General features: G+C 40.5%; 1 protein-coding gene across 2 annotated transcripts in view; it reads right to left on the reverse strand.

Annotated features, from left to right (window-relative positions):
* Positions 1-8: 8 nt before the first annotated feature.
* The window catches only part of LOC146455133 (dnaJ homolog subfamily C member 13-like), a 50,868-nt gene continuing 26,797 nt past the window's right edge, over positions 9-24,079 (reverse strand). Inside the window, exons 43-74 of one of the 2 annotated variants that reach the window (XR_014859119.1) lie at positions 23,439-23,520; positions 22,554-22,626; positions 22,392-22,473; positions 19,827-19,946; positions 18,899-19,014; positions 18,250-18,331; positions 17,332-17,467; positions 16,586-16,773; positions 15,758-15,832; positions 14,818-14,934; positions 14,425-14,508; positions 14,072-14,167; positions 13,623-13,686; positions 13,169-13,272; positions 12,937-13,050; positions 12,730-12,846; positions 12,224-12,277; positions 11,998-12,118; positions 11,025-11,116; positions 10,507-10,606; positions 10,055-10,129; positions 9,231-9,431; positions 8,545-8,626; positions 8,346-8,388; positions 7,855-7,950; positions 7,155-7,232; positions 6,540-6,611; positions 5,955-6,062; positions 3,987-4,130; positions 3,287-3,427; positions 545-1,894; positions 9-502 (exon numbers count right to left, since the gene is read on the reverse strand). Coding sequence is in view for 1 of the 2 variants with exons in the window: in XM_085094810.1 (XP_084950936.1) it covers positions 1,682-1,894; positions 3,287-3,427; positions 3,987-4,130; positions 5,955-6,062; positions 6,540-6,611; positions 7,155-7,232; positions 7,855-7,950; positions 8,346-8,388; positions 8,545-8,626; positions 9,231-9,431; positions 10,055-10,129; positions 10,507-10,606; positions 11,025-11,116; positions 11,998-12,118; positions 12,224-12,277; positions 12,730-12,846; positions 12,937-13,050; positions 13,169-13,272; positions 13,623-13,686; positions 14,072-14,167; positions 14,425-14,508; positions 14,818-14,934; positions 15,758-15,832; positions 16,586-16,773; positions 17,332-17,467; positions 18,250-18,331; positions 18,899-19,014; positions 19,827-19,946; positions 22,392-22,473; positions 22,554-22,626; positions 23,439-23,520 (3,270 nt within the window). In the remaining variant the exon portion in view is untranslated. Of the gene's footprint in view, positions 1,895-3,286; positions 3,428-3,986; positions 4,131-5,954; positions 6,063-6,539; positions 6,612-7,154; positions 7,233-7,854; positions 7,951-8,345; positions 8,389-8,544; positions 8,627-9,230; positions 9,432-10,054; positions 10,130-10,506; positions 10,607-11,024; positions 11,117-11,997; positions 12,119-12,223; positions 12,278-12,729; positions 12,847-12,936; positions 13,051-13,168; positions 13,273-13,622; positions 13,687-14,071; positions 14,168-14,424; positions 14,509-14,817; positions 14,935-15,757; positions 15,833-16,585; positions 16,774-17,331; positions 17,468-18,249; positions 18,332-18,898; positions 19,015-19,826; positions 19,947-22,391; positions 22,474-22,553; positions 22,627-23,438; positions 23,521-24,079 lie in introns of both variants that reach the window. The other variant, XM_085094810.1, reaches the window with a different exon arrangement.

The raw sequence follows: 24,079 nt of genomic DNA on the forward strand, positions 1-24,079 counted from the left end.
TCAAACTATTGAAGTGTCACAATTTTTATTCGTACACCTAGCCATCATTTTATAAAATATATTTTCTTCTTATTTCTGTCCTATTTGGTATAAAAAGCCAATACTATTTTGCGTTATATTACAGTCGCTTTAACTGACATTCAACTGAATATTCACCTAGCTCAATTTTAAAAAAATGTTCTTAATTTTTTCTGCTTTTTGTTTGAATATTTCGCTATGGCTTGAATCTTGTGACAACGTTTTACATTTCTGAGAAGGCACTGTGAAGTGGTTTGAGAAAAATACCTCGAAAATATACCGAGAAGAAAAGAAACTGAACAATACCATCTTGCAAAGTAAAACTTGCCCTAAACGCAGGAGAGAAATACAACTTTAACTGGGTAGTTTTCGGCATATTTTCGTTAACGAATCCGAAGGACTTCCGATTTCCGTCGGCGTATCCTCGTAGAATCCGAGGAGCTACCGATTATTCATGACGCATCGTCTCAGTGCCTAAAAGCTGCTGATTCATCTCGGAATTTCCTCGTTATATCCGAAGATCAACCGAATCTTTCTATTAAATTAATTAGAAATGATAAAAATCTGAGCGAACTGATGATGTTAACGTGTTTTAGATGACAAAATCAGGAGACGGTCAACAAGAAAATGCCCAAGCCATAAAGCAGACTGCTCAAACTAATTTGAAAAAAAATCACAACTTCTCAGAGCCCTAAAAACGAGGTTGGAAAAATCTATCAGTTTGCGATACTTAAAAATTCCTACTTAACGATCAATTGCCATGAATTTTAAATCTTAATTTAATTTAGTTGTCTTAACAACCAGAAACATGTCGCAATTTGCTAAATAAACGTGTCTCAGATGTGTTGCGAAATTATTTCATCACAAACAAAAAGCGAAAAAAAAAAAAAAAAAAAAGGCGATGATTCGGTACTTTGCAACGAATTGGAAATATTGATAGCAACGGCTCCTAAAGTCTCATGATAGTGTCTGTACTTGTGATATTTCGTCTTCCAGGCTGTGCTAAACCGAACGTGAAAATGAGAGATAAGGGAGCTTAAGCAACGACGACGGCGACGGCACCAACAACGCTGCAAAACAAAATGTTTAATGAGCAAAAACAATCGCTCTGCACGTGCGTTTTACATTTTGGTACATTTGTTTGCCGTCCTCTGCAAAACAACAACGTGAAATGACCACATTTAAGGTTTTGTGGAGAACGTGAACACACGACGGTTATTTTTCTTTTTTTTTCTTAACTTGTACGCCACTCCTACCAATTTGGTTCCTGGATAGTTCGCCATTTTTGTAAAAGTTGAGCGAGTTGAAATAATCGCGAAGTAGCACAAATGAAGTAAAGATATATTTTCAGGCGACGTTTTCGTTGCCGTTCCCGTCGTCGTTGCTTAAGCTCCCTAATCTTGAAAAGGAATTTCTATACCGCCACAAGTCAATCCAGACCTGTTAGTAGTGAGCGAAAAAGCCGAGTGGAGACTGAGAAGAGCGGTCGCTCGGTTAAGTCTTCGCTCGCTTGTTCGTAATGATTGGCCCCTCCGTTCAAAAAGGACTGACGGCTTTTGTCCAGGGTCCGCAACATGACTCACCTACACAGATCTACCAACATCACGCTCGTATCAACACAGCCTGACTATAGTCGTTTGCAGTATCAGGTCCCACATTATGATCAACTGTTATTCTCCACGGGTTGTTCTCTATCCACTGGAGGGGGCACGCTGGACATGGTGCTCGGATTACCAGAGCCCATTGTCAGGTACCCAGCCACGCCCGCGGTCCCTGTCAGGTAACCGGCCACGGCGGGTTTGTCGGAAATGAAAAGGTCATGTTTCTGGTCTCTGTAAGAGGCCCACACTGAAGAGGACTCCAAGATTTTGTTGATCTACGAAAGTAATCATAAAAGTAATCGTAAGGAGAGCAGGGATGGCGCAGTGGTGAGAGCACTCGCCTCCCACCAATGTCGCCCGGGTTTGATTCCCGGACTCGGCGTGATATGTGGGTTGAGTTTGTTGTTGGTTCTCGTCCTTGCTCCGAAAGCTTTTTCTCCGGGTACTCTGGTTTTCCCCTCTTCTCAAAAACCAACATTTCCAAACTCCAATTCGATCTGAAATTATTGTCAAGTACTTTATCATAAGCCTTTGGCTCGGAGATTGCGCAAGCACTCCCCGTGTTATCGACATTAAATAAATTACCTTACTTTTGTATCAGTAAGCAAACACAAAAGTGCCGAAAGTCTAAGAAACAACGCCTATCTGTGGCGATGTCTGTTTACCAAGACTATCAGTTGCAAATGGCTGCATCATATTATATGGTGTCTCTTAACAATGACTTCACATATTAAACTGAAGGTTGGAAACGACAGTGAGTTATGTGTTTTCTAATACCGAGGTATTTTTACGCCCTAAATGACTATGTGGGAAAAGCAGATCTTAGCGAGGGCTATTGGAATCCAAAAATTGTTTTTAGAGATAATTAAGCAAGAATAATTCTAAAAAGCTCTAAAATACATAGCCATGTATGGATTTTGTTTCCAAACTGAAGCTTAAATATCTCCTAAAAATGCCAGTCTACATGGGGCGTCATTCCTCGAAGAAAAAACATTTCACGTTCCACTCTAACTTTAAACCTCGTATTTGGGTAATAAAATCAACTATCGCCCCCAACATTAGGGGAATTTTCCACTGGCTGAGTGGAACGAGATAAGTGGAACATGTTTTTCTCACACACCGCTGGGGCCTGGGTACAGGTCATGTGACCTTAAAACAGGCAGCTGCTTTTGTGTTGCATCCGACCAACCCTTACAGTAATTCAGTTTGTATACTGTGTTAGTATGAATGTAAAAACCTTGTATTTTTGGTAATTTTTCTATTTTTAGTGTTTGTAAGTTGTACAATTTTTTGGTTTTACAATAATGGCCATTTGGCATGGCTACCAGTGGTGTGTCAATCTCGTACCCAGAGTCCTCAGGCTCTTTGGCCAGCGGTTGGTCGCAAAGAGAGACTCTGGGGTACTGGAATTTTATTACCGCAGGATTTCTGCGGTAAAACAATGGCAGCCGTTACGGAGCTTATACAGAGCATCCAATAAAAAAATTTAAATTTTTTCGAATTCTCCAGCGTCTCTCCTGGCGCTCACCCGCTGACCAGAAAGCCTGAGGACTCTGGGTACGAGATTGGTGGTGTGTGAGAATGTGCTTTAGGGCATGATTTTAAACACACGTTTCGCAAGAGAATTTTCAGTGCTCCATAATAGATATAAATTACGTTTCTCCTACCTCAGTTCCATGTGTCAGATCTCGCAGCATCGCTTTAAGAGCCTTGACAATCTGAGCTTTTGTCGCGGCTTGGTTTTCCACAGCTTTCAACGTTCCACTCAGCAGGCTAAGCAGATACTGGACTAACTCATATTGTAGAGCCTGAAAAGGGGAGAATTATGGATGTTAAACTGATTGAGCACAACAGTACGCTCAGGTCATCGTCTCAGAGACTTTTGGCCGTCCCAAGTGCTCGTCTAAAATCGTATGGGGACCGTGCCTTTGAGCTAGCTGCACCAAAACTGTGAAACGCTCTACCTTTGGATTTAAGACTAACTTAATATTCCTTCTTTTTAGCATTATTCATTGTAAAGCGCCATGAGTAATTATTGGTTTGGCGCTAATTAAGTATATATTGTTATTGTTAACAGTATCACAACAATGTGCATGCACATCAACAGTTCTTGCAAGAACAACTTAGTACAATTACTTTTTTCCTGATGAAACAAGCTCTGTATTAAATGTGCTAGAAGTCATAGATGTAAACTCTTTATTTACCTGGGATAACTTTTGTTATGAGCCTAATAAAGGCTACTTCTCAGTGATTTATAAAGTTCTTCTAGTTGCTGTGAAACAAGTTGCCAAAGAATTCTATAGTACTAACCGTTTTTTTACCTTTGAAACAAGTTTGTTATCACCTTTGACATACGTTGTTATTTACCTGTGATACGAGCTCGGTATGATTCTTCTCAAACATTTTATGAAGTGCCTCACAAGCCGCACCCACCACATCTGGCCTCGCATCCATGGCTTTGATCATGTGACTGATACAGTCGCTGACTTGAGCCATGCTTCGAACACAGATCTGGAATAATAGCATACATCAATACAAGTAAAAAAAACCCTAAATGGAAAGGTCTCTAAGTAGAAACGACCTGCACCGTTTGAAACATCTTACATGGTTGGTCGAGAGAACAAAAGAACGAACAACAGGACATTGTTCGAATTCCCAACCCTAAAAAACAATGCAGCTGTAGGTTATCAGAGTCCAGTGAAAATAGAGCTTTTGAAGGGTGCAGGTGACATTGAAGGAGGTCTACTGCCTAAATAAGAACAACAGATGGTCTGCCAAAATTCAAGCGTTCATAGTGTAAATATGTCGTACGCTGAAACTTCTCCCTTTCACTTAAGGTTACTTCCATGTTTCGCGAGTGCCTTCAGGGAAATCTAGCGTACGCGCGCTGCTTTCGATAAAACCACGGAAAACTATATATCACTGTAAAGCTGGTAAATTGAAGTTTGCAAAAATATCAATGCTTTTTTATTTTGTTGGATACATACGCGCTCAGAGGCCTGCAAACTCAATACTAGCGACGTGTACTTAACTGAATTACCCACTCTCACGTAAAGGCGCACAACCAAACAGACTGCACAATATCAATCAGGAGATAATAGGCTAACAAAGTATGTCAGGCTTTTTCTTTATTCCTATTGGTTTGTGAGAAAACCCATCCTAAAGATGGACAATAGAAAATGTTTGTAGTCCCGTCGGATGTTAACACGTCACAGGAAAAATATTTTGAATTTCGTAAAAGCCTGACACAATTTGATGCATTAATATCTGATGACCATTTTGGCCAAATTTCGTTGAAATCTGGCAAATCTACATACCCTATTAATTCATTTGAAGATGGGGAATTCGCGCAAAAACAAAAACCGTGTTTTCGGCCTTGAATCATTTTCCGAGTTTTCGCACCTCATCAAAATACTTGTCAACGCGCTCACGCCGCCGGCCAATCAAACACAAAGAAGCCTTCCCTGGGGAGTTCTGTAAGCATTTAGTGTTACTGTAATATTGTAAAGCGATTTCATGGGAAAAGTAAAGTCTGGCGCGAGAGAGCCACCGGCGAAACCAAAACAAAGAAGAAAACGGCAGATAGACGCAGCCAACATGAAACTGCAGCCCCAGCGGAGTTGACACAAGGCATGCACTTCTCACCGCTTTCAGTACACGAGGCTTCGCGCTGAGGTTCGCTACTTAATTTCAGCCGGTCAACAACGGCGAAAGTGGCTGAATTGTCGCCGGCATCTTCGATTTTGGACTCCGAACTGATGTTCGACTCTCCACTATCCGATTTATCGTCCTCGAATTTCTCTGCTGCCGAGGCAGTTATAGAAAATCTGACTGGTTGTACCAAGAACCCTTGTTGCTCTCCGCCAGCTGAAGTTTTTTAGCTTCGTCAAATGATTTTTCGACCTTCTTTGGGCCCGGTTTTTTCTTAACTGTCACCCAAGGCGACTTTTCTAGTTTCGCTTTTTTCATAACAACCTTTTACGCAATGCTTGAATCCAAAATGGAACGCTGTTTCGCAGTAAGTTTTACATACAACGCCGTGACATGCGATGAACACGATGTAGACAAAAATATGCAAATTTGCCGAGATCGCGGGTAAATTTTGCCGCGTAATATCTCAACACAGTCCCGCCTTCACTCGCTCACCGCTTTTCCTACAAAACTTTGTTTTTCAGATAGCTCGCGTTCTTTTTAAGATTTCTAACGGCTGTTTTCACGAAACTTTGCATCCCTTTCTTGTTTCAAAAATTATCTAAAAAAAATTATTTGAGAAAAATTCGACCTTCCTTCCCTATAAGTAAGACCGTCAAACTGACAAAAATGAGCAAACCTTACCTCATTAGCTGAGAGCATATGAACGGCTTGTACAGCGGATTTTATGACGCCATCATTGGAAGAACTCATGGCCTTTATTATGTTAGGAATATGACCAAGGCCAGGAACCTGAAAATGAACACGATTCTTGATCAGTTCAAACCCATAAAATCTTGGTCTTCTTTATTCACTAATCACGAATATACTCCGCTCTTTTAGAGAAGCGTTTGCGTTGGAAACTTAGGACTGAAATAAGCGGATTTTGTGTAGTAAGACACTGTAAAGCAATCAGTCCTACAATGAAGAGATTGCTTTCATCTGAATGGCACACTTTAGGACTTCTTCCGCAGTGCCAATGTTGGTACGTCAAACTCACTTGACGAATCTAACCATCAGCGAGGTAACTTAGTGATCAGGGCAAGAGGTCAAACCGAAAGCTTTATGACATCAGCAAGCGGATACAGGGTACAAAAGTTTCTTGAAAAACTTCTTTAATTAATCTGACCTTTGTTTGACTAAGAAAAAACAATATCGCCAGAGGCAACAAACTAAATTAGCCACTTATCAATTTACATCTCAACAGTAACTAATTTTCTTCGGGCATACCTGATCCGCTAGTTGTGGTTGTGCCGTGAAAAGGCAGAGTGTGGCCTGGGTAACAGTCTCGAGGGTCTCTCCCTAAAACAGGTTCAACAGGATACGTTAGGCAACGTGAGTTTAACACGAGTAAAGAGAAAATGAAACAAAACAGTAAGCGACATAGAAAATGGCTGAAACATAGTAAAACATAAAGACGAAGAACAATACATAAAGTAGCGAGGCGTTGTACGCGTGTTAAATCGTTGCAAGACCTTTACAACTTTCAGCGCATGCTCAGAAAAGTCAGCAGCAGTTCCCCTTCCGTGTGTATATAAACAGCTCTATGTTAAAACAATCTCTAGAACAACTCGGAAACGGCGATGAAAGAGTAGATGAATTCGAAGTTTTGTTTTGTGAATCCACCGCCCTGGGAAGTCTCGGCCCAACTCTCCGTGTGGTTCGCAGACATTATTGAATTGAGTAATGGCGGCAAACCGAATGTGAAAATTACGCTTGAAATAATCGAGCTTCCCGTTGGAATTGCAACTTAAAATTTGGCATGGGTAGTACCTTCCTACTATACTTTAAAATGCTAAAGATAAAAGGAAAGGTAAATTTTTGATCACAGTAGCATAAACTTACACCAGGCTTAGACTTGGTGAGCAGTTCTACAAACGTCTGAAGCAGAGCGATAAGGAATTCCTTGGGTTTCCGAAGAACCTAGGGAAAAAAGAGAGTGAAAATAAAAACTTACATAGGTTCTTTCAACACTGTTCAAGTGTATGCCAGGGGAGACGCTTTTCTGATTACCTTAATGGCGTTAGTTGCCCAAGCCAAACGGAACGAAAATGTTTATTCTTTAACCAAACCAGCTGTAACTGTGTGAGTTGTGGTCTAATCGACTTTTCCTTTGTTCGGAAGCGGTTTCCTGCTTTTTTAAAATTTGTTTAAAGAGTTACCTGTGTTAGCCTGTTCGCAAGACTACTGTTTTGTCTCTTTAGATCGTGCGTGAGAAAACAAAAAACCACGTAGGTTTAACAAGTAGGAGGAAAAACAAGACGGGGTGGGGGAAGGAGAATATAAAGGGTTTGTTGACTTTTTTATGCAACGCAATTCTCCATTTCTCCAGTCACTGAAATGGTTTAACTTGCGGCATGTCTCTCCAGGGAGTTTCAAGTTACTCATGAAGATGCAAGTGTAAAGACATTGACTTGTCATTCACGCTTCGCGGTCACCGTTGCAATCCGCGCTCCCTTGTTGCTCAGTTTGGATGTGAAAAGCCTCGTTTTTATTGCATGCCTGGTAATGACAGTCACTTCATTGAAAAATTTTCAGTACTCACCCAAGCGGGCTGTTGAATGAACAGTCTGAGGTAAATTCCGCCGATTATTAATTCACCGGCAGCCTCATCAAACATCACTTCAAAGTCTTCGGGAAGCTGAAACAAAAAAAATACACCAATTTAATTAAAGGCTCAGAAACTTATTGCGCGTAACTGCGCGCGCAACAAAATTGCCAAGTTTATTCAACCCTGACCGATTCACCTTCATCAACAGAATGAGTCGAGCAATCTTAGGTGTTAACACAGGGGGTAACTTGGGAGATGTGCGTGTCGTTTGAGACACGTGCTCAAGCCTTCAATTACTGTTTTCAGGGAAGTGATTGAGTACTTAAGTAACGAGAATTTAGGAGAGCAGGGATGGCGCAGTGGTGAGAGCATTCGTCTCCCACCAACGTGGCCCGGGTTCGATTCAAGGAGCTGATATCAGATCACTCAAATACCCATCAAATTAATTAATTAATATTGTGCTGGAGATGAAATTAAACACTCACTTTCCACTGAACATCGGGACTGTCTTTCTGTGCCTGGTAATGTCTGCAGAGAGAAAAAAACCAAAATCAAGAACTTATCGTTAGCCTCCACGGAGTTCTTTGACCTTTTCATGCAACACTCCATCTTCACTCCAACAGAAAAACTCTTAGATTCAAGAGCTACTGAGTAAATAACTGAACCAAAATAATATAGCTTTACTTGTCTTTGAGCTGTTTCACCACTGAGCATATTTTCTCTCTAGCTTCCGTATTCCAAATCAACTCGGGATTCTCTTGGTTTGCTGTAGAAAAAAGAAAACAAAAAGACTTCAAAAACGTAGAAAGGACCTGATGTTTAAATTTTTCGCTACCGTTATGATTACAAACAACAAACAAAAACCACAACAACAACGACAACAACAACAACTTATGGAGAACATTCATCACGTTATTTCGGCCCCAGATTATGGGGCAAACTATCAACGGCAGACAGATTAGCTAAATCGCTGGCCGTTCTCAAAAACACTATACGTAAGCGTTATATACATAAGCACTATACGTTATATCACTGTACTGTTAGACGATGGCTGCAAGGGCTGTGCCTTTCGAATTTTCGAATTATTTCTTAATCATAGATTTTATTATTTATTTTTATACAATGCCTTGTACATATTATAATTTTTCTACAATTATTGTAAACTAGTTGTATTTTATTTTTGTCCCCACGTCAGTACGGGACTTGTTCTCTCAAACTATAAGGTCTGACACTTGAATAAAGTTTTTGATTTGATTTCATTGAACAACAACAACAACAATAACAACAAACCAATCAGTTCGTATTCCCGATCGACTGATTTGCGTGACCTTCAATGGCACTCTTAAAAGTACCGTGACAAAAGAGCTCACCTTCAAACATGTGCACACTTGCTTCAGCGCTGTCACGCATAGCGTCCATGAAGATAGCAGGAAGAAATTTGGAGAGAACAATCTTCACTTTGGGTCCAATGAGTTTATCTGACATCATCTTAGAGAAAAGCTCAGCTGATCTCTCTCGAACGGTTGGGTTTGTACCATTACAGAAAAGATCTAACAGGTAAATAAGACCACCTGAAAAAAGGAAAAACGCCTGCTTAGATTCCCCATAAAAACTCATTAGCAATTCATAAGCCCATTGACCTCTCAAATGGGCGATAATACATCACGTGCAGTGACTTTATATCGATAAACGTCCTCACTAGTATGCGGTGTTTTATCAGCTGATAAAACACTCCTCGTTAGTATGCGGTGTTTAATCAGCTGATAAAATACTCCTCATTAGTATGCGGTGTTTTCAGTTCTCGTATGCTAATTTCCAACCTTCACAAAAGCATCATTGTCATGAGCTCTCTTGACACACGCTTTTCCAGGAATGTTTTTGAAGCCGTTCAAAAAATTCGCAGCACACTCCTGCTCCTTTTTTAAACATTACATAAAAACGCGTCAGAAGTTCGGTGGAACGGCGTTCGCAGGACTAAGATTAATCCTGTTGAGTGTGTCGCGTTTCTGGTCTCCTTCGTACCGAGGGCAAAATTAGTTATGATGTTGATAAAAACAATTAACATGGATCTCACGGTCGCCACTCATCAGGATAAAGAAAAATTCATAACTTTTCACTGAAGATAAACCTATTTTCACATGCTAACTACCGCTCAAAACACCAAGTCGCCTCCTAGTGGCATCTCCATTCTTACCCTTGTGCATGGTTTCCTTGACGAGCTTTGTGTTTGAACACAGAGCATGCATGGTATCAACAGTCAGGAGACGATCTGCAATTAAAACAGTGAGAGTTTGCTACAGGACAGCCTCCAGTAAGCCGCTAGAAACTAAAGATTGAATTAATTCAGTAACACATTTACTTCTTTTGAGGAGAAGGAACCTGAAGGAAAATATGAAATGTTACAGGTAAAAACAGAAATGTACGAATATCAGAGTCAGCGATGGAAATATTGAAGTTGGGCTTGGAGAGGGCGGGTGTAACAACACCACTGCAAAGGGGAGGGTACATGAAGAAAGCTGTGTAATGTTAAGAACTGGAATCCAAAAATATCAGCGTCAGCGAGGTCAAAAACACGGTGGAATTACTGGAATGGGAAGGGGGGGGGGGTGGTGGGGTGTTACGATAGTTCTGTGGAGGGGAGGGTACCTGAAGGAAGAGTGTGCAATGTCAAGAACAGGAATCCAAGGATATCAGCGTCAGCGATGTTAGAAACACAGTTCTTGTTGGCAGTGGTGCTTGAAATCACCTAGAACAAAAAATAAAAATAAATAAATACTCATCAACATCTTACATTAAAAAAAAAAAAAAAAAAAAACGTTCACGGCAAACGGCAGAAATAACCACGTGACCATGTTTACCTTATATTTGCCGCTCGCTGTTTTCAGCTTCACAGTAAAATTCAGTAATTGTGCGTTAGCATGAAAGGTTAGAATTAGTTTACAGTATTCTCATCTGTGTACTGAATTTTCAAGAAAATCTTCTAAATCTTTCTATTTACTACATGACGGTATCCTGGACTTGTATATTATGCTGTGCTTGCATCAGGACTCACTGTCACCAAATCACTAAAGGGCTATCCTAAAGAAACTATTTCACATTGAAGAAGACGTGCTTCCTGGAGTGTCGTCATGGGATTATTCTATTCAAATAAGCTTGCATCTTACCTCCAGAGCAAACTTTTGAAGTTTTGTCGCCTGCGTCATCCTCAGTAATGAGAAGATAAGTTTAAAATGTCCAATGCACTGAGCATCAGTTCCTGCGGAGCAAACGACAGATTTAACCCTTTCACTCTCATGATCTGAATGTTAATTCTCCTGACTGACTGCCATACATTTCTTTGAAAGTTGGTTCACAGAATTTGGTGTTGCATCAAATAGTATCACCCAGTTGATGATTTTCTTTATTCTCATCATCTGTCTGGTGGACAATGTATTGATATTGTAAGGAAAAATTATATATTGATCATTCCTGGGAGTAACAAAGGGTTAAAACAGAAGAATAAAAACTGAACATAAAAGAGCCAAAAAAAGGTTATTGAGTCGGAAATAAACAAAGCAAAGCAAGATATGATGAAACTTGTACGGCAAAACAATCAAACGCGTGGATGGAAATAAAGCTACAACCTTGAATAACACTACTGACACAGTTCTACTTACTAACAAAATAAAAAAAAATGCAAATACTTTGTTTGTAGTGGAGTGCGCTTAGCTATTTCAGGCACTCCACTCAAATGTTGGAAAACAAAATAATCAAAATTGAGCAGAAACATGTTAAAAATCCCAACTGACAGGAGGCAGACCGGCCCGCTATTTACAAACGCAGCTGAGGAGTTGAACTCAGGGCTACCAAGAAGTAACTCCAGCAAGTGGCTAGAGCGGGAGTTGAACCCGGGACCTCCAGATTACAAGTCAAGTGCCCTAACTGTTCGGCTATGCCGCCTCGTAAATTTGCCCGTGAAATTGCTTACTTCAATGTTTTTCCCTTCTCACCTTATCAGCACTGTTTTGGGGCCTTTACTGGCTTTAGCTTTACTACTACTACTAGCTTTACTAGCTTTGTCTAGGATTGTAGCACAGTCAACCTAACGAACACTTCGTTGGAGGTACTATGGTTGTAGGCTACTTTTAGTCAATTTACCTGGGTTGTTCTTGATAACGTTTCTGAGTGCCTCCAGGGCCATGGTGCTGGTGTCCAGTCTTTTCTGGTTTTTCTTCAAATCCAGCTCTTTGGCCGTGAGAGCCATCAGTGAGTGAAGGTACTAGGAACGAAAACAAACCGTAACATTTGACCTCACTGAAAACATGTCACACGATCGTTAACAAAAACTTCATTGTAACACGGCTGCTTGAAATGCTACACCAACCTGTGCTTCAGATCCAAGAAAGTTGATTAAATCTGCTGCAAATTTAAGTGGAGCCTAAAATTTGAACGAAACACAAAAGAGGAGTTTTAGTTATTTCAATATCTAAAACTCCATATCTGAATGGAATACACGCCTTCTCACATAACAAATATAAAAATACTTTCAACTGCACGTCAAAGACAAACGCGCATTTTTCCACAGGATAATACCTCTAGAATGTCTACGGAGTGTTCTAACCAATCAGGGCCAAGTATTTGTCTTTTCAGCCAATCAGATGCAAGAACAAAACCAAACGTGATTTGACTCCCTGACTTTTCCCGCGCTTGGCACCAGTTGCATCTTTTCTGTGTTAGTTCGTAATTGTTCGTTGAGAAATTTTCTCGTGTAGTTATAACCTCTAGGACAACGTTTTCGAAAATTACCACGCGGTTCTAAACAGCATAAAAACAGCTTCCCAGATTTCGCAAATGTCGGGTACAGTAATCATTTACCAAAATAATTCCTACCTCAAGCGGAAACAAAGGTTGCTCATTGTAAACCCGAACAAAGATTTCGCCCACAATCAGCTCCTCGCTGAAAATTGAGAAAGTGAACCGAGCGCCAAAAGACGTGTCGCAATCACCCTAGAACACCAAAAGAAACAAGAACTCAGTTACTGCAAATTTAGCAGAGTGCAAGCCTAGACGGATAAACAAATTGTGAAGGTAATTTACCGTTTTTATCTTGCGGAGTTGTTCACTCTCAAGGAATTCACCCAGTTCAGCTCGGGTGGCGTTGTCCCAGATTAGATAAGGATTCTCGGTGTTGCTGTTCAACATCTTTAGGATCTGCAAGCAACAAACCGAGTTATTTACTAGATTAATATCCGCAAATGAACAGTGACATAAGAATGTAGTCATCAACAAGTTGAACTTCAGTGAATGGTTGAAACTTGAAGTTACAAACCTCTTTTGGTGAATCATTGCTGAGTTGTTTGGCGATGTATGGAGTCAGCATGCTGGATAGCGATTTCCTGATAGCGGGGTTCTCTGGGGTGGCATTTTCATCAGCTGAAAATCAAAGCACGTGCAAGGATTTGTTAAGAAGGAGTGACAAAGGGTAGACTGTTCACAATCCCCTATTTTTCCGTGGCATTTTCGCGACTCTTACGCTTCGATCGAACTGCCGCCATCTTGCAAAGGCGAGCGTAACCTGGGGGGATTGCCTAAACTCCCGCCCCTCCTCCCAAACAAAATATACTCTGACTAGGGCCCCCCTCAGTAGTTTAGACACTCTCCCCAGGTTGCGCTCTCCGATAAAAGCCAAGATGGCGGCAGTTCGATCGAAGCGTAAGGAAAACAGGGTTCTGCGAACAGTCTAGACAAAGGAAACAATAAGGCAATAAATGACCTTCACGTACTCAAATATCCGCCGAGTCTGGCCAGGGCATCGATACTCAAACGTGCCAGGTTGTTAGCAATTTCCTGTAGAAAGAGATGAAGCAAAGTTAGTATAGTAAAAGCTGGTATATTGGTGAATAGAGTGGTTTTCATTTGGGTGTCGTAAACCCAAAACTAAAGTAATGACTCTGGCCAATCGCAACAGATGTAAACAACACAACGAGCCAATCAGAATTTGAAGCAAATACATGTAACCGGCGCCAAGCGCGGGAAAACGCGTGCGGCCAAAACATGATTGGTTTTGGTTTGGATTCCCATTGGTTGAGAAAGTGGCGCGAGTTTTGTTAACCAATCACTGACGCAGTAAAAGCAAAACCAAAGCAAACGCAAAATTACTTTCAACACTCGATTGAAAACCGATCTAAACAGTGTGGACTTGGAGGGGATGATGTAACCCGAGCACTCATACCTGCTGATTAGTTTCAGCGCTCTTCTCAACACCGCCTTCATCCAGCGTGTAATCATAGTTGAAGAGAAACAACAGCAAGTGCCACAGAACACCAGCCTGCAGGGAAAATAGGTACTTTAAAGGTTAGTAACAAAAGGAACTTTTTCTGAAAATTTTACTCGAAATAAAAAATTGCGAGACGTTGGAGCGTTTGCCCTTCGTCAGAGCTAATCCGTCAGAGCAGATTCACTCTGACGAAGGGCTAACGCTCGAAAACGTCACAACTCGAATCTCTTTACGGTGGCTAATTAACCTTTAGTAATCAACTCTGTTGATAAACCAAACATTCGTATCTACCTTTTTAATTTTGTTACCTGTAAGAGTTGTGTTTGAAGCCAGAAGTCAACAGAGAAAGCACTGACACATTCTGCTGCCACTGAACAAAGAGCTGGAAGATTCTTTGATAAAAAACATTAAAAACCAACTGTGAGAATCAAATCACCCGTCAGTAAATCACAGATAACTAACGGTTTTTCCTAGAATGGATTCTCCAAAACAAGGCTGGACACCTCGTGGAGTTTGGACGATGTAGTATTCTTTATCGTGATAGCACTAACATAGACGAGAACAGAAACCCTTTTGTTAGGCGGAGAACTGAGAAAATAGAGCTCCATTTGGACAGGGAACATTCGTTTTGGGAGTTTAGCACTGATCTGGTTTTGGAGTAACCATTCTAGAAACACTGCAATCATTTCAAACGTACGTACCTTGTGATACAGGACACGACAGAGATCTTTAATGATAACTGGCATCTCTGTGATCTTCTCACGGCTCTCTTCAAACTGAGCGGCCACAGTGTAACATCTCGTGATGTGGGTCAGCACCTGAAAAAAATAAAAGGTACCACATGCGTGCATGTGTCAAGTACATAATACCGTAGAATAACCATGAAACCCCGGCATAATCGACAAACAGCGTTTCGATGTCTAATTGACATCATTGCCAAGTTCAAATAAACAAAAAATTCCAGATGTTTTCTGGATATAGCTGTAACACGCAAGAAGTCCAGACAAGCGTCATTTGAGAAGACGATAACAACCATTAATCAATCCATTTCTAGAGAATCTGACGGTGCTTATTACATAGCGAAAAGAAAAAAACAAAACGGCAAAACAAAACAAAACAAACAAACAAAAAAGTAATTCTCGTGGCATAACGTTTGTCACAGCAATGCTGGTTTGCGGCCGTTCAACGTAATTTTGTTTTACAGAGATAACTACAGCAGAACCACACTCCAACCCCCTCTCCCCTCTTCACATGACCATCTCGTTCCAACAATCTTATTATCATTTTAATTAACCCTTTCACCCCAGTTTCAATGTGTATATTCTCCTCATCGTCCTCCATATATTTCTTATGCTACTAGTTGGGAGATTTCGTCTAAAAATCAAGGCATTCATCTTTGGTGATTATTTCCTTCATTCTCCTGTTTAATGTTTAATGTTTAATCAAGCAGCGACATTGTAAGGAGAAATCAGATGTTGGTCACCACCGGGGCTTAAAGGGTTAATACGACCCCCTTTTAAGGCAGGATGAAAGTGGTATCAACAAACAGGGCTTCCTTGTTAATATCCGTGTTCGTTGATAAAACATTCTCCACTGGGAGTCTGTTTTAGCAGCAGCAGCAAAAATGCAAACTAGTCTCACCTGAACAGCTACTTCACCAGGTTCAGTGAACCGACTGATTTCGCTTAAGCAGCGGCTATAAGCTTCTTGCAACGCCTAGAAAAAGAAAACATTTCGAAGGAACAACGTTAGCAAGCGCAAACTCGCGGTGGTCATCAAAGCGAAAACCATGTGCATATTAAATAGAAATGTAATGGGAAATTGGAGGGGGGGGGGGCGGGGGAGGGGAGAAGGGAGTATGGGGAACAGGGGAGACTGAACTTCCACTTCCCACCCCATGTTATTCCGGGACCCGGCTCTTTCTATCGCAAATTATAGTTCCGCACTATATTTTGTACCCAAAGAGTTAGAACTCGTCCGCGTAGAAGCTCACATTTGTTCGTCTAATTCCTCAATAAACAGGTTGCTGTCCCTCTATTTTATACGCTGAATATTTATTGACCTTCTTTATTTCAACCTCTCGCCCAAAAAGGCTAGAAATTCGAAATTCCAGTTTCAATGGTTATTGCTCAGAAAAGAGCAATTGAACAACTTAACACAATACAGTGCCGAAGGTGAATCATGACTCTTTAGGGGAGCAGGGATGGCGCAGTGGTGAAAGCACCCGCCTTCCACCAATGTGGCCCGGGTTCGATTCCCGGACTCGGCGTCATATCTAAGTTGAGTTTGTGGTTGGTTCCCGTTCTTGCTTCTTTAGGTTTTTCTCCGGGTAGTCCAGTTTTCCGTTCTCCTCAAAAACCAACATTTCTAAATTCCACTTCGATCTGGAAAGTGTCCCCAGTTGGTGCTCTGCGCTAAATACATTGACACTTAAATAAAGTGATTTATTTATTTGACATAGTATCGTACCTCCATTCCGTTTTCTCTGCGGAGTTCCTCTGCATTAAGAGCAGAACAGTTGATAGTGTGATAAGCGAGTTCGCAGGCAGCAGGCAACAGAGGAGCCGCATCCTTTGAGAACACACTGCCACCATCAGTCTCCATTCTGATGGTCTTTATCAACATGGGATAACCGGCGTACTTGTAAGGCTGGAGCTCTGGAAAAATGACAACAAACCAAACGACAAAATTACACGATTCAAATTATGCCTTATAGACATGCACCCTTCAAAAGTTCTATTTGCAATGGATTCTGATAACCTGCATTTGCATTGTTTTTTAGGGTTGGGAACAGCATATGTTGTTCGTTCTTTTGTCATTTCGACCAACCTTATAAGCCATTGCAAACGGTGCAGATCGCCCCATTATAGGAGCATTACCACCCATAGCAATACCCCACTCCATCACCCCCTCCTTCCACCCCAAACCGCCTTTGATGGAATGGTAGAATATTACGGATTCCACTGGTCGGATTCCGGATTCCTAGGGCTGGATTTCGGATTCCAAAACCAATAGTTTCCTGGATTCCGGTACCCGGGATGAGACTCGTTAGGTTTCATAAAAGGTGTGTCAGCACCTACTTGAAGGCGAAGCATGTGGAAATTAAACGATATCAAGGATGACGCTCGAGGCACCGACCTTCACAGATTGAAAGTATGACCGTAAGGCCACTGTGCTTAAACTGATTATAAAGGTCACTGCAATTTCTTTCGTACCTTCTTTGTATCTTTTGAAGAGAATGGACTGAGCCTTGAGAATAAGCACAATGTTGTGCGGATCAGGGCCTTGAACTTTTCGCGAATCCTTTGAGCATAGAAACTCATACGCCTTGTTCACTTTTTCGAAAATGTCCTACAAACAAGCACAAGAAAAGTGGACAATATTATTAATTTATCAACACCAGAGGACGGGCTCATGAAGCTCTACTAAGACAAGATGAATTCTAACTACTGTTTCTAGGAACGGATATCAATTGAGCGTCCAAAGTAATTCGCGTTTGCTTTGTTTTTTCTTTTCTACGCTCTGTGATTGGTTAACAAAACTGGCAACACTTTCTCAATTAATGAGAAGCAGGACCAAAGCAAATCGTGTCCACGTTTTCCCGCGCTTGGCGCCGGTTACATGTATTTACTTTCAATTCTGATTGGTTCATTGCGCCGCTTACGTCAGTTGTAATTAATTAAAGTGATTACTTTGGGTTTGGTGTTACGACACTCAAATGAAAACTGCTCTTACAATAGGTCCCGAAAAGGCTTCATAATACAGTATCCGATTTGCTACCTTATGCAAAAGTAACAGTCATAAACTGTAGTAACCGTTGGGAGCAGGGTTGGCGCAGAGTTGCTAACTATCTGGGTATATCTGGGGTCCGACTCTCGAAAGTTCTAATAACTTACTGTGTACAAAAGGTAAATTAAGCGCACATCGTTCCTCAATAGAGATCCAATTTTTGGGATTTGTAAAGTTACATTTGCAAATCGTTATAATGATATGAAACACGCTGAAGGTAAGCTGTACTAAGTCATGTAAAGATTACCATCAACAGATAACAAACAGATTTGAACAAACTCTCATTGGGCACAAAAATCTAAGGTTGAAGTCGATTTTCCAATCATGATTTTCCAAACACTCACTCTCCCTTCGGGGTTCTTGTCTGGATGGTATTTCTGCGCCATTCTGAAGTAAGCTTTCCTCACTTTAGCTTCATCCACAGCTCTAACATAAACAAGACAACAACATAATATATATAAAAATTTAAAGGACGCAAACGAGCAAAGCCTGTCTGGCAAAATAACCAAGTTTCTTCTATATAAACTAAACGACAACAACATGTCAAGTAGATGACGATCATTCATACATTCGGTACGATTTTGAAATATTTATTCCACTGAATGTGAATATATGAAACAAATATTTGAACAGGGGGTGAAAGATTAAATAGAAGAAAGACCCTCGCAGTAATGACCAGCTCCCAGTTGGCTTGATAGCTCAGTTGGTTGAGCACTGCACCGGTATCGCAGAGGTCATGGGTTCGAATCCCGTTCAAGACTGAATTTTTTTCAGCCTTTCTTTGCGCAACTGCTTAAGTTGCGTAAATATTGGTGAGGGTCTTTCTTCCATTAAATTTCGTCTATTCTTTGATAGTTGTACAAGGCGGTTCGAACGTTTGCATCTTTGGATAAAATAAGTTAGTGTGATTATTGAAGCGAACGCTACTGAGCAGTTTTTTCGTGTACAGCCGTATTCCTGTTTAAGCTCCATCGTAGAAAATGAAGTTCTTACCCTGAGGGGTCTTTTTTTACTTTAAGTATCTCATAGGCTTCATCTAAGGTCAAGTTTGAAGGCTTCTTTTCCACTTCTTTCTTCCAAGCTTCTAGAATGTCCTTCAGCAATTTAACCTGAAAAACGAAATAGAACAAGAGGTTGAAAGTGACAGTTTTAAGCCGCAAGAAAGCAAAAGCTTTAGCAAATTACAACAAGAAGTTTCCATTTCCGGTATTCAGTTGTATACAAGTTGGTTTTGGCAAAACCTGTCCTCGTTATGGTAACCAGGGATGGCGCAGTGTTGAGAGCACTTGCCTCCCACCAATGTGGCCCGGGTTCAATTTCCGGCGTTGACGCCATATGTGGGTTGAGTTTGTTGTTCGTTCCCGTCCCTACTCCGAGGGGTTTTCTCCGGGTACTCCGGTTTACCACACTCCACAAAAACCAACACTAACAAATTCCGATTCGGCGCTTGAGGGCCACCCTAATAGACCCTTCTCCAAAATGGCGGCAACAGATTTGAATGAGTCAAAATTGAACTGAATGAAAACCTGATACCAGCATTGGAAAGAGCACCTTCACTTTAGTAACCTTGCAAAGTTTTAGCATATTAGGTGTTATATCAGCTTAGGAAATGTAAGATGAAATTTGACAAATTTACAGACGTTTGTTTTGACGTATACCCCCATTCATACAAACGTCTCTAAATTTTTCATTTTTCAACTTACATTTTCTCAGCTGATATTACACCTGATAAGGTGAAACTTTGCAGGGTTACTAAAGTAAAAGTGCTCTTTCTAGTGCTGGTATACGTTTTTAATTTTAACTTATTTGAATTTTCGGCCGCCATTTTTGAGAAGGGTCTATTGCTAAATATTGTCATTGCTCTTCCTGGAATATAAATTCAAACTGTAACGATCACTGGTCACTGATAACGAAAACATACCGGTTCTCTGATTGGCCAGTCAGGGAACTTGTCTGTGTCGCACAAATGTCTCAAGTAATAGATGTTGCAGAAGAGTTCATTTTCCAGTTGTGGGTATGAAATGGCTGGTATAGGACAGTACTATGAGAATAAAAGGAAAACAATGTTTAAATAATAGTAATTGTTGAAAGCAAATCACCACCATCTTTATTTATTTGCCATAAAACACATTAATGTAAGACTAAAGTAGCAGTAAAGATACGGCGAGGAGACCTCAAGAAACTTAAAAATGTGGTCATTTTTGACGCAAAATCCTGGACCTACCCCTTGAAAAAAGTCGAGTTTTGGACGCGAGACAAATATTCTTTTAAAAGTTTCGAATCGAATCAGCGTGTCCGAAAACGTCCCCTGGGACAGTTTTTAGCCCTCGGGCTTAATAAAGAGGTCACCTCGAAAACGCAATAAATACAATATAGTGCTTCGTATGTGCGACATGTATAAATCAGAATTCGTTCAATAAAAACTTGTACATTCGTTTCGTGAAGGTAGGAAAGTTAGATGAACCAGTGATAAGTGTTGAAAGAGAATTCCAAGTTTTAGAAATTAGAAAAAAAATTGTAAACTGTTTAAAATTAGTCTATGGTCTATAACTACTTGCTGTTGTAGTGTCATAAATCTTTTTCATGAACTGCTCAAGACAACATCATAATTACGATTCCAAAGGGACATTTGCAGTTAAAAAGCTGAACTTTACTACTTGTTAGAGAAAACCCTCTACGTGATAACAAATCCCTTATAGAGCGTTTTCATTCACGTGACTACCCGCCATATTGGTTTACTGAAACAAAAAAAAAAGTATTTGCATAAAAATAGCGTTCAATTCCCAGAGGTTTAGTTGCGACATGGCAACATCAAAGCCAACGAACACTTACCAACCACACCAAATTGTTCCCAGATACATTTCTGAAAAGGTCACCAAGTTTCATTGCGTTGACGCAAATAGTTAAAAGGTTATTCACGTTCAAATTTGCCGCGGGCAGAATCTTTCCCCGGTCTAGATAGGGTTAAAGCACCTTATTTGTTGATAAGTGTTCTAGAAGCACGGGGCTGGTGGTTCTATTTCTAACAGAATCCCAGCACGAAAAACTCCTGTTTCAATATCCCTGCAGTTTCAACAGAACCATCACATAAACGAAAGCCCTAACAAATTTTACAGGCTTTAAAACAACCTGTTACCCTTTATAGTGGATTGTCAAATATTGCAAACATTCATGGATGTATTTTTTCAGTCAGTGACAAAGGCATACTCGAAAAAAGACAATCCAAATTATCCAAACAGGAGTCAAACCTATGACCTTCCGATTACTACCACTTGTTGAAATTTTAAGGTTACCCGGGACCTTCAGAGTCCGGACCCAAAGCGCTAAAAAAACGTGTCTGCGTTTTGCCATATTCAATCGCAGTGAAAAGTTATAGAGAATTTTCGAAATAGGATGAAAAAAATGTGGAGTAATCGTACAAAAATCGCTCTCGGAGAAAAAATATTTCGAAAGAACAAATTCGCAGACACGTTTTTGTTGTTTATATGTTAAACTAGCTACTGTCCAAATTTGAAGGCAAACGAACAAATTCCTGTTGAGTTTTAGCTCTTTGAAGTGGCTCCTCCAAGTGCAAAAATTTATTCGAGAAAACAGCGCTAAAAATTCGGCAATTCATTTTATTTCAAAATTCTTGGTTTAGTTGGATAGCCAGCTCTATAAGGCCCGGTTCAGACGCCGTACTTCACATGAGCCGAATCGAATTCGAATTTAGACCGACCCAAATTAATTAATCCCGGCTGAATTGATTCAGACGCCGAACTAATTCAGCCGAAATTAATTCCCCTAAAAATTGCGGATTCGGGTCAGCGGTGAAACATACCTTGAAAACACAGCTTAAACATGGCGGACGCTGGTAACAAAATGGAAACAAGAGCCTTTTTTCTGCGAAAAATACTGGAAAACTCAGCAAAAAGAAGAATCCGAGGAATCTTCATCCTCCACAAAAATCGAACAGTTGTTGCAAATGGAAATTTACATTTCAGACATTTATATTTTGTCGTGCTAAAACACGAACTACACATGTCAGCTTCGCTAGAACTCGTCACAGAAAGTTTTGCCCGCCAGGCCGCCATGTTGTTTTTTTCTTCAACACTCTTCTACGCATGTTTTAAGGGGGAAAGCGTTGGAAAAATACATTATAATAATTTATGCATTCGATTCGGCTCTTGTGAAGTACGGCGTCTGAATCAAAGCCGGTCTACAGCCGTTATTCCCGGCTGAGCCAGGCGGGAAAAATTGCTGAGCCGATCCGAATTAAATTGGCCGTTCTGAATTGATTCAGACGCCGTACTTCACATGAACTTAATTCATTGAATTTGTTTCGGCTCATGTGAAGTACGGCGTCTGAACCGGGCCTAAGATTTAATTTGATATAAGGGTTCAGGTATCTACAGTTTAAACCGGACGTGCTACATCGCTTGGACGCGAGACACCTCTGAAGGTACCGGGTAACCTTAAGCCAGAAGTTAACTAGAAGACTAGTCACCTGATAAAGAGCTCTGGTGTTGCTTTGAAGCCTGGGGGTGAAGTCTCCTAAATGAGCAGCAATCTTCTCTATCATCATCCGCCTGCAGAAAAAGAACACAATTTAACGATAAAACAAAAACCTGAGGTAAAAAAAAAACTATCTATAACACTGACTTGTTACCTCATTTCATTGTTCCAAATGGCTTCTGGTGTGTCAAATTCTCCCAAGAAAATTTGTGCAAACTTTTCATGACCTAGTCAAAAGAAATGTTACATGTTATACTTTTTCAACAACGGCTTTAACTCCAAGGCCATCGTAGGCAACAGAAATTGCAGTATTGTCTGCATGAAGGTAAGATTTTGGCAGCAAATGTCCAATTGGGATCTTAAAGAGGCAGTGTCACAGATCTTTAGCGTGCCTTTGCCTTTCTGGGCCCAGTTGTTCAAAGCCTGATTAAGCTAATCCTGGATTAACGTAAACTTTGATTCAAGTTTAATTACTGATCAATAAAGATTCTTCCAAAAGATTTTTTGCCCCTCAGTTTTCATTTAGACTTTTCTTTACCTTCAGCTCGAAATTAGCCTTTAAAACCATTTTTAACGAGCGAGATGAAAACCTCGTTTAACTTCTAATCATAGATTAGCGTTAATTGGCTTTCGAACAACCTGGCCCAGTAATATTAAGCAAGTATTTGTTATCTTTTGCTGCGGGTGGCTTGGATGAAAATGGATTACATCTTGGCCAATTTGTTTCAATTTCTTCCTGTGTATTTTGGAGAAATTGCTAAAACTCATTATAGTTTGGTCTTCATTGGAAAAATCAGTTAATATTTACCACCCGGTGCTTTACGAACAATTTCATGTTAAGGAAAAAGTTCTGTGTTAAATTTTTGAGTAGCTTTGTTCAAAATACAGCAAAATCTCCGTGACAGTTCCCCTTTAACTGTGGCACTGTTGGCTCACGGCGCTTATCGCGGCTCTGCCACCAAAATTTGCCTGTGTGGACAGTACTGCTAGCTGTGCATGCTACAACAGAAGTAGACGCGTAGATGATGCGACATCTTACCATGATTCTCTAGGTAACAAACCATGGCCTCTGGAAGTATAGGACCAAGAATGCTTCTCTGGAACAAATCTGTTTGTTGGTTCTGTAACAGGATTAAGATGTTGATTCATCAGACAGCGAGCGATACGTGCTGCACTTTTATTTCTGTATGGTATGCTGCATCTTTTAAAGGGAACCTCCACTCTTGAAGTAAATTAACGTTAAATTGTTGAAAATACTATCTAATTTCAAATTTTGTTGGAAAACATGGAAATAATATTTCTGTGTCGGACAAAACAGGATTTTGATTATGACCTCTTTTCCCTTTTAGTATTTCCCGGGCGCCGCCATCTTGGTTTTCATGATGTAATGCGGTTGCTCGATTGTTTCACACAAAAGAACTTCTGCTTACTGACAATAGCGACTACTGTGTGACGTCAAGAAATCTAAAATGGCGGTGCCCGGGAAATATAAAATCGAAAATAGGCGATAATCATACGTAATTTTTAGCACATTTGAATGTCACTTCTACTTTTAAACTAAGATTTAGAATTTAGACATTATTTTCAACAATTTAACATCAACTTGTTGTCAGAATGGAGGATCCCTTCAAGAAGGAAAGAAACTTTCTGGCCCTGCTAACTGCAATTTTGTCACCATCC

The sequence above is a fragment of the Pavona decussata genome, unplaced genomic scaffold (assembly GCF_977016875.1).
Source record: "Pavona decussata unplaced genomic scaffold, jaPavDecu1.1 SCAFFOLD_286, whole genome shotgun sequence".
In the NCBI taxonomy this organism is placed as follows: domain Eukaryota; kingdom Metazoa; phylum Cnidaria; class Anthozoa; order Scleractinia; family Agariciidae; genus Pavona; species Pavona decussata.